General features: G+C 43.6%; 1 protein-coding gene across 1 annotated transcript in view; it reads left to right on the top strand.

Annotated features, from left to right (window-relative positions):
- The window catches only part of JARID2 (jumonji and AT-rich interaction domain containing 2), a 202,837-nt gene that overhangs the window by 101,007 nt on the left and 85,666 nt on the right, over positions 1 to 16,164 (top strand). The window contains exon 3 of the mRNA XM_048940166.1: positions 10,803 to 10,944. Within this exon, the coding sequence (XP_048796123.1) occupies positions 10,803 to 10,944 (142 nt within the window). The remainder of the gene's footprint in view (positions 1 to 10,802; positions 10,945 to 16,164) is intronic.

The following is a 16,164-nucleotide window of genomic DNA, read 5'->3' as shown; positions in this document are numbered from 1 at the left end:
AATTCTTAAAGTCTATTTATGACCACATTGCTGTTTCATGTGCTAAAATCATTCCAAATATATGTTTATTTTATTTTCTAAGTTATTGATTTAACTGTCTAGAAATAGAACCAGTGATGGAGAGGAGGGAGTCCCAGAAGCTCAAGGGGCAAATGCAGAGGAGATCTTGCAGAAGTTTGAGTTCTTGCATTGCTCCAAGCTGCACTCGGTGAAGGAAGGGGGTTCAGCATGGCACTGGGTGTAGAGGGGAAGGTTTGGCCCCCAGGAAGAGCAGCTGCTGGCTGTGCCCTGACAAGAATTGCTTTTCCCTGAACATTATGGCTGAAACCTACCCGAAAGTTGATAGATATTTAATTGCTCTAAATGCATAGATCATCGTTCAAGTGTTTAGTAGAAGGAAGTGGCGTGCCAAAGCAAAAAAGTCCTTGTCAGCAAAAGGGTTGATAGCTTGACTGCTGGAGCCAGCTGATGGATGATCCTAGAGTTAGGGAGGGCATGTTCACTGAAAAGTTACTGAAAACGTGGAGTGGATGTAATTTAAATGGTTTAATTCACGTATCTGTCATATGTGACATGAGTTCTTGAGGAGCGCGTAGCATTGAGCTCAGTTATTTTTTTCCCAGGCCAGAGGGAGAACTTCTCAACACCCACTTCTGCTCGTTGTGTGGGAGCAGCATGGGGCTGCGTGTTTTTCAGCAGAGGAAGTTTTTGTAGCTCACGTCACATTAGGAAAGACGCTGCTTCTGCCAGTCTGGAGGGCTGCCCGTGCTCCTGGCACAAGTCACGAAAGGCAAAGCCTCACTGCCATGCATTCGGGTTAAGTGGGGCTGTGCAATTAGAAAGGTGCTGTTCAGCGTTTGCCTTTCATGGCTTTTGTCACACGCGGGCAGAATCAGAGACAATAACGCAGAGGGTAACCTCCTCAAAAGGGCTTCCTGATGCTCCTGGTTTGTGACCATGTGCTAGCAGTGGCCTCCTCGCAGTGAGGAGCGCGGGGGCAACCGTGCCCCTACTCAGGACGTGGCATCGTGTCATATCTGCCTGCTGACACAGTGAGCCCTGCCTGCTCTAGTCATCCGCCTCTGCAGATCTGCAGGAACCACGCTTCATTAGAGGAAAAGTGTGTACCAAATGTTAATCAGGGTGCCGTGTTGCTGTTGTATCCAGTTTCATGCAGATAGGCTGTTTTCAAATGAGGCAGTCTGTAAGGGTTTCCTAGAAATGCTAACGCGTATAGGCAGGCTGAGTGCTAAGCCTTTGGGTTTTAGCTGCACAGCTCTTCTTTTTAAAGCTCCAAGTAGTCACTGCTAGCAGTGAAACGTGTGCTTGTTTATTTGCCTTCTTGTTTTATTTGTGCATTCATACATTATATTTTCTTCCAATTAACAGACTCTTCCCTGCTTCAGCATGTTTGCCTTTACCTTCTTTCTCCCTCCTTCATTTATACTCTGTGGAGATGTATTTGCTAATTTTTTCTTTCTAGTGTAGAATAGCTGTTGTCTGGAGACATGCTGTTGGCACAGCTTTCCCTCTCATGTTACTTAGAATACCAGAAAGGCTTTTTTTAAATTATTTTTCTGTTTTTACTAATCTGCCTCATTCCTCGGTGCCAAGGTGTGGGTGCTTTTGAAGTCAGTATTTGTTGTTCTTTGTCCATCCTTTCCTAGCAGAAACTTGACTCTGAAACAAGGTGAGCTGCATCGCCTTGTATAAAAGCATATCCCCGCAGTGCTGAGGATGGGAAACAGGGGTCTGAACAATGGGACCAATGAGGGTGTGCTAAGGTTAAGATGGATCTGTCAAAGTAATTCAGAAGAGGAAGAAATTGCCCTCACCCAGCGCTCCACTTGGGTGATAAAGGCTTAAAACACTAACTAGATGGCTTGACTTAATTCTTATTTAACAGAGGAATACACACCCTCTGTCTTATAAGGGGTCTCTTGTGAAGAGCAGGGCAAATACGTTGTAACAGAGCCTCTAATATTTCTCCCTGTGTCAAATAGAGTTAAACCAAATAACAGTGGAAGAAACAAACCATTAAAAAGCAGAATGCTTTCTTTCACAGGCACGTTGAGGGTTTCTTTTTCTGTCTCCTCTCTTGGGATATTTCCCCCCTGGTACTCCATTCAGCCATAAAATTCGCCAGAAAAAGAGAGGACAAACAAGACATGATGGTTTTGGCATAAAGAACAAAGAATAACATATTCCTGTGTCACTGATAATTTTGTTAATACCTGAGACCTGATTCAGACTTTATCATGGTGATGTTGCATGTTTTTCTATTGCTTGCTGTCCTTCCCTGAGAAGAGATAAATTGCACTTCTGGAGCTGTTTGTGCTTGTAATTTCAAATAAAATGTACATTTAATTCATTTTCCAGATTGCATATGCTACCACCAAGCACTGGTAGGAGATGTCCTGCAGGACAGATGTCCTTGGCATAGCTGCAAATCGAAAGGCATTTGGTCTCATCAGGGAGAAATAAAGCCATTCTGGCTGATGCCAAAACCAACATGAGGCACACACTTTTTTTTTTGCTGCAGAACTTCAGCACTGCCCCTCATGGTGCACAGTGTACACCAGCTGGACACCCCTGGGCTCTGTACCCTGGAGGCTGCTCTCACCAGCCCTGCCTTGTGGTTAGGCGAGCTGCGCTGCACAGCAAGATGAAACCTGCTCCAGTGCCACCAGCGAGGCCAACAGGAGTGCTGGTCCCTGCCTCCCAACCTGGCCCTCCTCCTGGAGATGGTTTTTCCATGCCTTTTTCACCAGTGTCCCTCTGAACAGCAGAGGTCTGTGACTAGGACAGAGCAGCATTTTGGGCAACACACAGGATGAGGGTGCTAGCAGTGGGTGCTTAAGGTGCTATAAAATTAGCAGTGTTTCTGTTTGTCAAAACTTGTGACCTTTGCACGGCCTGGTACCTACTTATTAGAAAAGCTGCCATCCTTCCCTCATCACACTGCTCTGCTAGCAATTGGGAGAGGCTCAATAGTGATGTGTTACTGATAAAACAGATAGGGAGCAGCTGGTGGGCTGTTTGCCATCAGCTCTGTTTTCTCCATTCTTTTGACTTCATTCATTACAGCCCTAGGTTGTTCTAGACTTTGGGACGCAGCACAGCCACTTCGAGTTCCTTTGTTTTTGCAATTTTTTATTATTATTATTTTTTTAATTTGGAAAAAGCAGGCAGAAATGCAAAGTAGCTATTTGTTGGCTTTAACTCTGATTTAGCTCCTTTGATCTGTAAGATGGGGGTTTAGGAGATATCTGTTCCACCAATGTTCAGCAGTCAATGTTACTGCTTCTATCTCATCTGCCTGTGATGAGTCCTGCCCTCCTGCTCAGCTTTTGGTCCTGCTTCCAAACCTGTCCAGCCCATGCAACCAGGGTGCACAAGCTTACCTCCTCCAACTCTCTCTTGCAGTGTAAATAAATAAAGGTGCCTACAGTGGCCATATGTCTTGCTTGGGGGGAAGCAGGTGGGCTGAGTTTTTCATTGCATCCTTACAAGCTAAGAAATGTCTTTAATCATGGAGGTGCGTCCTTTCAATTTAATTTTTTTTCTATAAACTTAAAATAGTTGAAGGGTTTTCTCTGTGTATGGATATGTTGCAAATATTGGTTCTGTTTTGTTGTTATTATTTATTTCTTCCAGATGCATGTTTAATAAATAAAACTGAGGCTTGAAGTTTGTGCTATGGCCTGGGGTAGTTTTTAGGCAGAAGTAAATTAGGTTTGTTTTTGGCTGCTATTTTCTTGTTTCTACCAGTTTATTGCAAAATAAATGAAAAGGAGGGGAGGGGAGGGGATCCAACAAAATGAAGAAACCAAACCAAAACTTACAAATGTTGTGTGGAAGCAAGAGAACAGTATAATTAATGGTACTAAGAGGTCCTTGATGTATGCTTCTATTTAGGGACCAAAGTCACTTGGCTTGCTTAATAGCGATTTTGGATGGAGATGTAATGGCAGTAAGGAGCTTCCTTCAACCTGTGTTATTTAATCAGTTCCCTTTGGTGATCTTGTCTTTTGACAGGCTGACAAAACCATCTTGTGGTGCAATGTCATTCATGCTTGGCTTCCATAGTAATGATGTATATCTACATCTAAAAGCACTGTCCCAGCCGTTTTATACGAGCTGTTTGCTAACAGTTTTTGGCATAACAGAACTACTTGATGCATATGCTCTGTTACGTTCCACAATCAACCTAATGCCCAGTGGCTTGTCATCTGAAAAGCCCTCGTAATGTTAATTACCATTACAGCAGCAATGCAGAGCATCGTGTGCTATAAACAATGACTGTTTTGTGCTACGGTTAATTTATTTAGAGGCAGAAAGCCACTGTAGTTCTGCATTCCCGAGTGAGATAAAAAATAGCATTTTTAATGATACATACTCCTCTTAAAAAACGGGAAGATAGGTATCTCTTACCCTAGATAATTTTTCTTAAATTACGTTAGCACCGTGAAAACCCAGTTCTTTAGTCTCTAAGACAACCGTGGCATGAAAATAGGCCTTATTTTCCAGGCGTGTTGTCTGTTTAATATGTAATGTGATACCTTGTCATGCTGTGACAACGTGACAGATGGCATTTGCACTATAAAACTAAATTATCTTTTGTGCATAGCTATACAACAGCTAAATACAGTAACTCTGTACGATGTGCTGATTAATGCGGGCTGTTGCAGATGTTTTAGAGATACCAGGATGGTTTAACTTGGCATCAGATGATTAATGGTTTTATTTAACGTGCCTACCAAGGTTTTGGTGGTGTTTCAGCTTCTATCCTGGCTTGTAAGGGCTTTTTGGAAGTGGATTTTAGAGTTACAGACAACGGGATGTGAAATTGTGTTGTATTGCAGCTGTTTGTCTGTTACTTTTGGAAAACGGGCAAGGACTGGTGGTGAGGAATCCTCACAAGTGACTATCGGGCAGTGAGTTTGCCTGTGCTCAGATGGCACCTGCTTGTCAACCATGGTGCAGGTGGTTAATCCCTTTCTACCTAAGCAGTAGCATTGCTGTAGAGTGTGGTCAGCTGTCCTAAAAGGGATGCTGCAAAAAGAAGGGAACCAAATTGCCATTTATATGTATTTATATTCCCACAAAGCTTTCCTGTGTAATGCCAAGGCTGTATGGCTGAAGCTGGGACAGGCGTTTTACTCCATCAGCAAAGAAAAGTTCAGCTGTGTGCTGACATAGCTGAGATTTGTTACTGTTACGTACTGTTGCATGCCCTAATGCTGTCATCCTGGTGCGTCCAGAGCACTGCTGCTTCCAGTGAATCCACTTTTTTAAGCTCCTTGTAAATTGTGTTTATTTGTTTTGCCAATTGCCCTGGAAACTGGGGCCTTTGTACCAACCAGCGTGCAGCATTCAGGGAGGAATGCAGGAAGCAAGTGCATGGCTAGGCACTCATGGGGTGAGCTGTGGGTTTCACATGGAGCTGAGTTCTGCTGCTCGGCTTCCCTGCCTCCAGCCATCTGGGCGGGCTGGCTGGCATGAGGCCTCATCCGGACAGAAAGCTGTGAATAAGATCGTGTCGAAATCTCCCTTATTTAGGTCAGTTTTGATGTCTCTGGCTTTCATTTGTGCGTTGTTGACTGCAGATTTTCTCTCGAGGTGGTTCTGTGGGCTGCCTGTGCCCGTGAGACTTTTTCGTTTCTCGAGCTGTTTGAGCATGGGGATCCAAAGTAGGTGCTGCTTTCTTGTTGCCTGAGGTCATGGAAATGTTCTGATTTGGGTGCCTCGTATTAGAGTAAGTGATGCAGAAACCGTGTTTTGGAAACATTGTGAAAGCCCTTCCAGCCAACCACGTTGTCCAGCTAACCGCATGATACTGAGATTTGTTCAGATGCTCCTCCTCTTTGGTTTCCTGACTATAAAGTAGCTTTAATAACGACGAACGTACCGATAATTGTACTTTCACCTACACTTAAATCTGCCTAACCAACCTCAAACCCTCCCTTGTACTTTCTACATCTTGCCTTGTGTTGCTGCTTTCTGCTTTTCCTTCTGTCTGTGCTTTCTACAGCTCTGCTGTGCATCATGTATATATTCAGAGAGCCTAGTGCTCTTCAGGCCAGCTCTGTGTGTTTCTCAGGCATCCAGAAATGTGTTAGGTCCAGCTCAAGAAGAGAGTGGTAGATTGCTGCTAGAATTGTTTGTGTATCAACAAAAATGGCACAGTTTGCAAATCTGAATCAGTACAAGTGAAGTTCTGCCACACAGGAATAGTAAGTCTGCTTGCTAGACTGTTGTGAAAAGCAATCTGCTGAAGTCCATGCGAGCCCCCGGATGTAAGCTCATTTAAGCTGATTTAACTGTTTTTACAAATGCCATTTTTTGGTGAAGGGGCCATCACTGGAGAAGGCTCAGTAAAGACCTCTGCTCAAATGGAGTGATGGTGGGACAGCCGAGGAGGGAAACCAAACCAACAAACGTGCCTGTAGCCACAGATGGGATCAAAACCCCTCAGAATGTGGAAGGCAGATAGAAGGAAGGCGGCAGCAGTGCAGTCTCTTAACACCAGCGTGCAGGAAGAGCTCTTCTGCTTCCCCCGACTGTGGCAGAGTGGGTGTAATATTTGCATCTGTTGTTTTCCCAGTGCAGTTAGAAGCTGATTTCTTTGGCGTGTGTTTTTAAATAGTGTGCAGTTTACTATCACGGGTTATGCAGAAGTTTACAAAAGAATTCAGCCAAACTGTGAAGGCGGAGATTTATGTGCCTAAGAAGCATTTTTAAAAGATGTTGAGGTGGTTCTCTTTTAAGCCAGCCTCTTTAATTACTAGAAATTAGTAGTTGGCCTTTCATTTAAAATATCTAATCCTGTTCTGTTAAAGCCAGAATAGTCAATTTAAGGGACCATTTGATATGTGAATTTCTGCATTTGACTTAATTAAATAGCTCGTTATTAGTGGCTCAGTGAAAGCAATGTTTGTTCTGTTACTTTGAGCCATAAAGAGTTTCAATTCTTTTTAAACTTTGGCAGCTAATGTGTACTATATAACTATATGTATGAATTATTATTTCATATAAGTCATTTTCATGGGTGAAATTCTACACTGACTTACAATCCGTGTTGCTGTACTTCCAAATTTAAATTAAATATGTAGTTTTGGAAAAAAATATGAACGAGTCACTTCATTTTGAAAACAAACACTCTCCTCTCTGTGCTACAGAATAAAATCTATCTTTCTCAGCTCTGCTTTATTGTGCCTGTTATCCAAGCCTGGTGTTTGGCCACAGGCCCAGTGGCTGGGGGAAGAAGTGGCAAGAGCAGAGCTCAGTGGGAAGGGGCTGAGGCAGTCACAGGGTGCACCAAGGGCTCACCTGCACCCTGCTTTAGAGATTGGAAAGTGCAGAAAAGCGGCTGAGGAAGTTTTTATTTGTCTCTCTGATGGCTTGCTGGTTCCTTGGCTTGCTGAGTGCTCTGAAGTATCTGGATTAAAAAGTGGTTCAGCTCTTCAGGCTACGCAAAAGAGCATTTTCTTGCTTGGTTGCTTTTCCCTCTTTACTCCGTACAGTATGCAGTACTCTGCTTTTAAGAAATGTGAATGCCTGCTGCTTCCTAGTGCTTGATTAACTACAGAGAGCCACAGCCATGTGGACAGACACGAGCTGTGCTCTGTTCCTGCTGTGTGCTCAGCCCACTGTGCCAGTGCCAGCACACTAAGAGCCATGGGGTGTCTGAGTGTCACCTGGCACATCCGTGGGGCCCTCACCTCATCCTGAGACACACCTGGGCTTCAGGCCCTTGATAGCTCCAGATCGATGCATGACAGACAAGAGGGCTCATTGCACATAGAGATATCAGGAATGGTGTTTGAAGGGAAAGGTATCTGGGGGCAAACAGAATACAGTTGATCTAAAAATGATTGAGTGACAGTAAACTTTATAACAGCTTAATTCAGCGTGTGCTTTCTCTCCAGTGCTTGGAAGGAGACAGCTCCCAAGGACTGCGGATGTCTGTGCCTTTCATCACTGCTGAGTGAATTTTGCAATTATGCTGACCCTGAAAAGCTATAGAATGTGACACCCATTCCCATTATTTATCTGTATCTCTCATTTGTAGTTTTATGCCTCCCTTCTGGGACACTTGTTTTAATTGGTTTCGCTTGATGATAGCTAACTTTGGTTATCTGCAATATTATGGCATTTTGGGATGGTGCTGGTTATGATGAATAATAGTAGGCAAACCGATATTTCTCCTTATGGGACACAAATCATGCTTGTCTTCCAAGTGCACTGATAGTTTGGCAGGGAGAAAGAATGAAAAAGAATTGCCTTCCAAGAGCGTGCAAGTTGACAGCCCAAAAGGTGATTTTCTTGACTCATATACTTAAGTTTGCTGGGTTTTACATATGGCAAGTCTCCAGAACAAATATTGCTTTTGGAAAACCTATTCAAATTCTGTCATAAGAGTTAAATTACTGAGTATCAGACCTCAAATGATATGCTTGATTTAAACTTCTCTTGAGTTTTAAAGCAGTAAATTATATTAGCAGTAGTTTCATGGAAAAAGGCAAAGCAGAAGTTTATTCTTGTTTAGGAATAGATTTAGGTGTCGCTGCTTCCAATGAGGATGCAGTCAGCTGAACGTAAAATCTATTTAATGTTTTTTAAAAGGTCTGCATTGCTTTCTCTGGAATACAGTGAAGGAATGCTGTCACTTGTGTCATATCACTGGGTGGCACTGTATAGGATCAAACTCTGAAACCTGCTAGGCCACAATTTGGGATCTCTTTGAATTGAAGGAAATGCCGAAAGCAGTTTCACAAAAGCGGAATTAAAATGTAGTCATTGAGCTTTGCTGTGTCAGTCTGAGGCTGATTAGAAGAGCCATTTTAATGCTGAAATCAGTGCCTCGCTCCGTCTCAACTTTTATTTTGTGGTCTTCATATTGAGCATTAGATTAGACTGGAATCAGAAGGGCTGAGCACTTGGGATCCTGGTTGCAGGTCATACATCACACCGAGTCACAGTATCCAAGTAGCACCAAGCAAAGGGCTCGAGGCAGGGGGGAGAGCATCAGGTTGGGCTGTGTGTGATGCTTCCAGCATGCCCCAGCATGGCCTTTGCTGCTGGGCTACTTCTGCCAACGAGTTCCCTTAAGCTGAGCTTGCCTGGATACTAGGTTATGTGATTAATGCTTTGAGAGTGCTAAGAGATGTTTTCCTGAAAACAGAAGGTCTGAAGTGGCATAGTGCTGATGCAATGCTTTTGATGCTGTTTGAACTGCTGTTATTAGTAAGCATTTTTGGTTTTGTTTTCTTACCAGCCCTGCTGCCCAGCTTATCTTGGAACCAGTCAGCCTGTTTTCTTTCAAAGGTGCGATTATAGAAAGTGGGCTGAAATGACCCAGAGAGGGCGGTCCTACCAGCATTTCTTGAGCAACTAAAACTGGGAAACAAAGCTCTGTTGTATCGTTTGCACAAGGATTTTGATGGAGAATTGAGAAAGCATTTCCAGAATGGAGTTGCAGCTGCTCTGGTACCAAGCACTTAAAACACTGAATAAATACTGAGCTGATAACATTGTTAGTAATATTCCTCTCTCCTGTTCCAAAGTCTACTGAGAAGTATACGTGTATTTAATATACTGCTCTGCACTGTGTTCTGCACAGTGCACTGGGTGCAGGTTTGCACAGTTTAAGAAGGATGTAAAAGCATTAGAGAGCATTTAAAGAAGGGCCGTGAAGATGGGAAAGGGTCTGGAGGGCAAGGTGCATGAGGAGCAGTTGAGCTGCCTTTTGTGGTTCAGCCCAGAGCAGAGGAGTTGAGGGAGGCCTCATGGCAGCTGCAGCTCCTCACGAGGGGAGGAGAGGGTCAGCACTGAGCTCTGCTCTCTGTTACAGCGACAGGACTGAGGGAAGGCATGGGGCTGTGTCAGCAAGGTTTGGCTGGGGCACAGGGGGAGGTTCTTCATGGACAGGGTAATTGGGTACTGGGACAGGCTGCTCAGGGTAGTGGTCGTGGCCCCAAGCTGCCAGCGTGCTCAAACATAGGGTTTGATATTGGGTGGTCCTGTGAGCCTGGAGCTGGACTCAGTGGGCCTTCAGTCTGAGTGGCATCCGCTGTCTGTCTGCTTGTAATAGTTGTTGAACATAATGCTCACAAAGGGGCCCATCATTCTTCCATCTACATGACTTTGCTTGCTATTCTGTTCTTCTAGCAGAGAAAAGGCACAACATGGAAGGTAACAGTGGCATATGTCCCCTGTGTTGCACACCTCAGCTTCTGATCTGGAGTTTCTGTGTTTGAGTGATTCATTGTTGAAAGGTTCTATATTGAGAAATGGATGTTTACTGTTAACTCCTTTGGGATTAAGGATTCTTTAAAGGATCATAAATTCTAATAGTTGGAAGCAGCAGAGTGAAGTTCAAGAAGATGACAGATTAACCAAATGGCAACTTAATTTTATACTGATCTACAGATAAATGAAAAAGATACTGTACTGTGCCAGTAAACAGGCATTCTGTTACACAAGGATGAGATTAACTCTAAACTGTGCCCCTTTTAGCATAAGGGATGTGACAAGATTATAAATGTGATTGCAGACACCTGTAGTAGAGTTGTTTGGAACTGGTGGCTCACAGTTAACCAAATCAGAAGCATGCAATCAGCCAGTTTCTTATTGAAGTACCTCTGTGCAAAATCAATGTTATCAGCATATCTCTTTGCAAGACAATTGCTTTGGAGTTGACTCTCTACCTGTAGTGTAACGTGTGAATTGTATTAAAATCCATTTGGTGCTGGAAATGCAGGTTTTGAATATTGTGTACTACTTTGTTGTGTTTGCAGGACTTCTCACTAATGGCCAATCTAAAGGATTAGGACCGGGATCAGAGCAGCTGGAGAATGAAAAGGACGATGCGTCGCAGGTGTCCTCGACGAGCAACGATATTAGTTCTTCAGATTTTGAAGAAGGGCCCTCGAGGAAAAGGTCAGTAGTACATCACAATTAAAGATGCTTTGTCCCTTTTGTGCTACAAGGTTGTGATTATGTTATCAGTAAGGAATGATTGCAAATACTGCCCTACTATTAAAAGAGTTTCCAGTGTGGACTCCTCCTAGTAACAGTAGGAGTTCGTGCTTCATCCATCATTATAGATAGTACTTGCTGTTTGGGTTTGTTTTGTTTTGTCTTGTTTTTTGTTTAACTTGGAAAAGCAATAGATGATTGCTGAATTATATGGCTTGGTACTCTCTCTCTGCCTCCCCCTTCCACCTATGTTGCATCTCAGGGACATATCCATACGTATATGCGTGTAAATTCAAGGAAAACATCATTGAAGTAGTGTTACCCTCGTTAGTTTTAATTTTCTGTGAATGAAACCATGTCAAGTTTAAAAAAAAAAAAAAAGCTTCTGAAAAGAGAAACTAGAGTTATGCAGTGTTGTGGCTATTTGATTGCAAAGGACTGCTTTGACATAATGCTGTGGTAAACTGCTGCTTCTTTCCTAGAAGTCGGTTATGAAGCCCTTGTTGAACTCTTATAAGTTCTTACTCTGAATGTGCAAAATGTAGGTTAAAATTGTAGGAATCAAGCCAATCTCTTACAGAAAATATGCTGAAAATGCGAGCAGAGGCTGGGAGTTGTCCTCTCTATGAAGTGAGAACCAAAACAGGCTGCCTGAAAAATGCTGTTTAAAAGATAAAATTGGAAAATGCTTTCTCAAGCTCTTTCCCTTTGCACTCTTGTCACCTCAGTCCCAGGCCAAAACGAACTGTAACATAAGTTCTCTTTCAAACAAAAGAAGTGTTCTGTGTGACCTTATGATTTCTCTGGGAAGATGAATGCTCTCCTGAATGCCCCTATGTCCCCATGCCTCCCACCCCTTTCCCTGCAACTTCTCTGTTCTCCACAACTACAAACCCCAAATCTAGCTCTGAATACGCCTACTAGCTCTTCTGGTGAATCCAAATAAAATCTCTGCTATTTTCCTACCAGTAGAAATTCTGTAAGACTTACTGCATCCTACTGCAGGTCAGGGGAAGAATATTTGTGTGGTTTCTTTTAGCTTTATGAGTTAAAACAGAAGCTTGAGAATGATTTCTTCTTAGAAATGTTGGTAGAATAGCCCTGGGAGACAGTGACCATAATTTGATGCTGTTTCCACTGATGCTAGCATGTTATCTTCAGGAAGTTTTGCCGTCCTCTGTGCTTGCTCTGTCCCCTCAGTTCAGTGCCCTCATTTCTCAGCCATGCTGACATCCACTTGCAGGGTCATGCATTCAACAGGTTGAAGGAGCTGCTTAGGGTTAGAACTAATAAATCCTAATGGATTTAGGCTTTTTTTCCAGGGTTCTTTGTTTTTAACCTTGTGTGAGTTTACATCTCTTGCTCACAGCATGGCTGCAGGAGCAGCTGCCAGTGCAACCGAGAGGCACCTCCTGCTCCCTTCTGGGGATGGGATGTGGGTGAGGAAGAGCAGGATGGGGCTGTCCCTTGCTCCCTCCCTTCTTCTAAGACCATGCATAGTCCACATCCTGAGAAACTGCATTTGAGCATTGTGGCAGAAATTTTTCTGAAGGACTATCTGCTAGTTTTGGCTGTGGGATTCAGATACTTGAGCAGCAGTTCAATGGTTTAGGCCCACAATTATTTCATTCACTGTTTCATTTACTCAGTCCTTCACACCTTTAGTGAAAAATCGTCAGGTACTTTCCTAGCTAGAAACAAAACAAAACAAAAAAAACAGAAGCCAAGATGGAAAATATCTTTGTCTTCTGTGGAAGACGAGATACCATTTCAGTTCTTCATACCTCACAGTTCATTGAAACAGCATTAGTTTTGCTATTGCAATTACTATGAAGGGAAGCGTTCCTGTTTTGTTTCCATTTACATCTAACTTTTGTCTCTCTTCCTCCTGAGCTTCCTCTTTGCAGGCATACATTTTCTGGGCTCCTTCTCATAAGCATGCTAAGTGTTCTGGCATCATCCTCCTTCTCACTTTTTCTTTTGCTGTGCATGTAATGTTTCCTTGGTCATGGTCATCTTAGGATCCCACAAAGAGTTGTGTCAGAAATACTGGGCAGATGAAAGATAACCAAGAGAATGAGGAGAGGGGACAGGATTTGAAATGGCTGCTGTTCTAAACTTGTCTGACAGGGAGGATGTCTATGACTGATCAAGCTTTGAGAGATTGTGTTCTTGTCTTTCTTTTGTGCTTCCTCAAAATCAAACTTTTAATTCTCTGTTCATCTATGAGTACAACTAACAGTGCTTTAGTGCTGAAACACACCTTGAAGCTCTGGCTGCCATGTGTACTTCATGCAGTTTTTCCCCCTCCCCAGAACTGGAGTTGCATGGTTGTTTGTCTTCTAACTGCTCTTGTAAGGGTTTGTTTAGAAGTTTTAGGCTGGGATTTGAGCTTGCAGCTCTTCAGTATAATGACAAGCTGGTACTGTGTAGACCTCTTCACCTCTTCCCATCCATCCTGCCTGGCAATCTTCAGGCTTCCAGGTTGGGCAGTTCAGTGACTAATCTGGCAGGATTTTTTATGTACTTCCAGTGGGTTACTGGTGAGAAGATTAGTTGTTAATAGGCAGGTGGTGACAGGAGGTAAATCCCTACCTGCCTGTCTGGTGAAGGGATACCTCCTGACTTTCCCACATAATCACATAAGGTAACATTAGAGCCCCCAGCCAAGCACAGCTCTGGGTTTGTCACATCTGTGGTTTGGTCAGTTTCAGCTCAGAATCGGTTGAACAGCCCAATACATCATGAAGAGAGCATCACGATGGGAGGAAGGGATTCTGGTGAAAGTATGGTGATATAATGCTTCAGATTTTATTCAGAAACTTGCATAGAGAATCTGTCTGATGGACCAGGCTTTTGAATACCGCACTGAGGCTTTAAATGCCTCAAACAAGACCTTATGGGGACTTTGCCAGTAATTAACACCTTTGTCTGGGAACTGGAGGCAGCTTTCTGTACAGCTGACTTTGCAGTCAATGGGGAAAGTCCCATTTCCATTTTTTTTCAAACTGTAGGGTTTTAGATTTCAACAGAACATGCACTACGACCCATTTTCCGAAGCCAAGGTTTCAGCTGTGATTGCTTGGTGGTTCTAAGGAGGAACAAAAGTACACATATGACTTTGACTCTGTAAAGTCTCCAAATCTGTCACATAAGCCCTGCTTACAGAATAAATAGAGCTTGGGGGGACTGGCAGCAACAGGACTCCAAAGTACTTAGGTTTGTTTGAGTTTCCACTGTGAGAATGGAAAAGAATTGCTTTGGTCTGAGCTGTGTGTTACTTTTGTCCAGGTGTGGATGGAAGGGGGTGAATTTTAAGTAGAAAATACCGCTTTCAGTGTGTGCATTATGGTAACCTTTGGCAAAAGCATTCAAGTATTGCATTAAAAATGCTATGCGGAACCTGTGGTAGTTGCTGTGTGAGAGAGAGCAGGTGCTAGTTTATTTTGGGAGAGATGAACAAAAGCTGGATGGTCTTCAAAGAGTAAAGATTGTTTTAAAAAGTCATGACAAAGGTAGTTGCCCCTGGAGGAGAAGTGTAACTTCAGCGTAACTGCGTGTTCCTTTTGGTATCACCCTCCAACTTGGTGCTCTGACTCTCAGTTGAGAAGGGCAATAGGTAACAGGCCAAAGGGGTTTGAGTCACTGTGCAGGATGATCTTGCATTTTTATGAGCCTGTTCTGAAGAGTACATCCAGGGAAGTATTTGTAACATTGTGCAGGAACAGTTGCATGGTTTTTAGCAACAGTTGCTCACCTTACCCAGGAAGATATTTGTGCAGAGCAGCCTGGATGTGACAGTACGTTCATCATTGGTGGCAGGAGGCTGTTACTTCTTCCTGTTACTATCCACTCTCATGAGCCCTTTCCCAGCAGTGCACGTGGGGAATTGCTGAATGCTCTTTTACTGCAAAGTTCTGTTAATACCAGGCTCTGAGAAGTGAGAGTGGTTTGTCTGATTTGAGTAGGCACTAAGTTTTACGTTATGTTTTTATGCTCAGTGTTAGCATATTTCCTCCAGTAGAGAAAAGGGTTTGTTTAGTTAGAGGGATGAAAAATCACGCTGAAGAAACTTCAAAACAAAACTCTGGGAAGAAAATCTGAAAACATTCACCAGTCCCCACACTTCCACTGTTGTGTCAGTTTTCCCAGTAGGAAGCCTGTTCTTCACTCCATGGCTGCTCCATGTTATTTCAGATTCACTCTGTGATGGTGACCTTACCCTCACCTGCTGTGTCAGGTGAAATTGACTCCTGTGGTTGACACTGGTGTGACACTCTGAAAGCCTGGGGGGTCCCTGGCCCAGTTAGGATATGGTTTCAGCTCTGTCCTTGCCTGTAATATTTTCACACTGGCCTCGTTATTGACAGCATCCTGCATACACTGTTGAAGGTTAGTGCCTGGGAAGTGAAGTTAGAGTTTCCAAGCAGGGGAAGGAAGGATTGAAGTTGTTTGCACAGAATGTGCACAGCATTTCTCTCAGCTGTCGTCCAGTATTTCTCTGCATTACAGCTGTGCTTTGTGAGCAGCTGCTGGACTCTGCATGTTCTTGCTGTGTCCCCTGTTCCCAGTGGCCCCGGCACCCTCTTGCAGGAGCAGCAGAGCAGATGCGCAGCTCCTGAGAGACAGCTCTCCTTGTTCTGTTCTGCCATAGGGAAAGTTGTTGCCAGTGAGAGGAAGACACAGCCACTGGGAAGCAGTAGCCTTTTAAGCTACCACAGCTGGATTGGGCAGAAATTGTTTATTAGGAACCCTCTGAGGTCTTTAATTAATACAGCTGCTTTTTGCTAACGGTCTCAAGCAAGTGTGGTTCTGTGTTACAGCAAGGCTACGATGTGGGATATGCCTCTAACCCTTGCATCGTGCTGGCTTTTTGCTGCCTGCCCAATTTTGCTTTTCCTTTTATTAATTTTAGCTCCTGAAGTTGGCTCACTGTGGTGTAGATGAATGGCAAAGCTTGCCAAGCCAAAGGGATAGAATATACGGCCAAGGAATAGGAGGAGCTGGTGATTGCATGGCTTCTGGACTGGCAGTGCTGCCTTACACCTTTAACACAACAAAAAGCCAGTGAGAGTAGGCCAAGTTTTGTGCATTAAGTAACTGGTTTGTTGTAATCCTTTTCAACTGGGGCTGCAAAAGGCTTGTTTGCAGTGGAACTGTCAAAAGACTGAGAGGGCTCAG

Source organism: Lagopus muta, chromosome 3 (assembly GCF_023343835.1).
Source record: "Lagopus muta isolate bLagMut1 chromosome 3, bLagMut1 primary, whole genome shotgun sequence".
Lineage (NCBI taxonomy): Eukaryota > Metazoa > Chordata > Aves > Galliformes > Phasianidae > Lagopus > Lagopus muta.
This window is presented reverse-complemented; position numbering and strand designations above follow the sequence as displayed.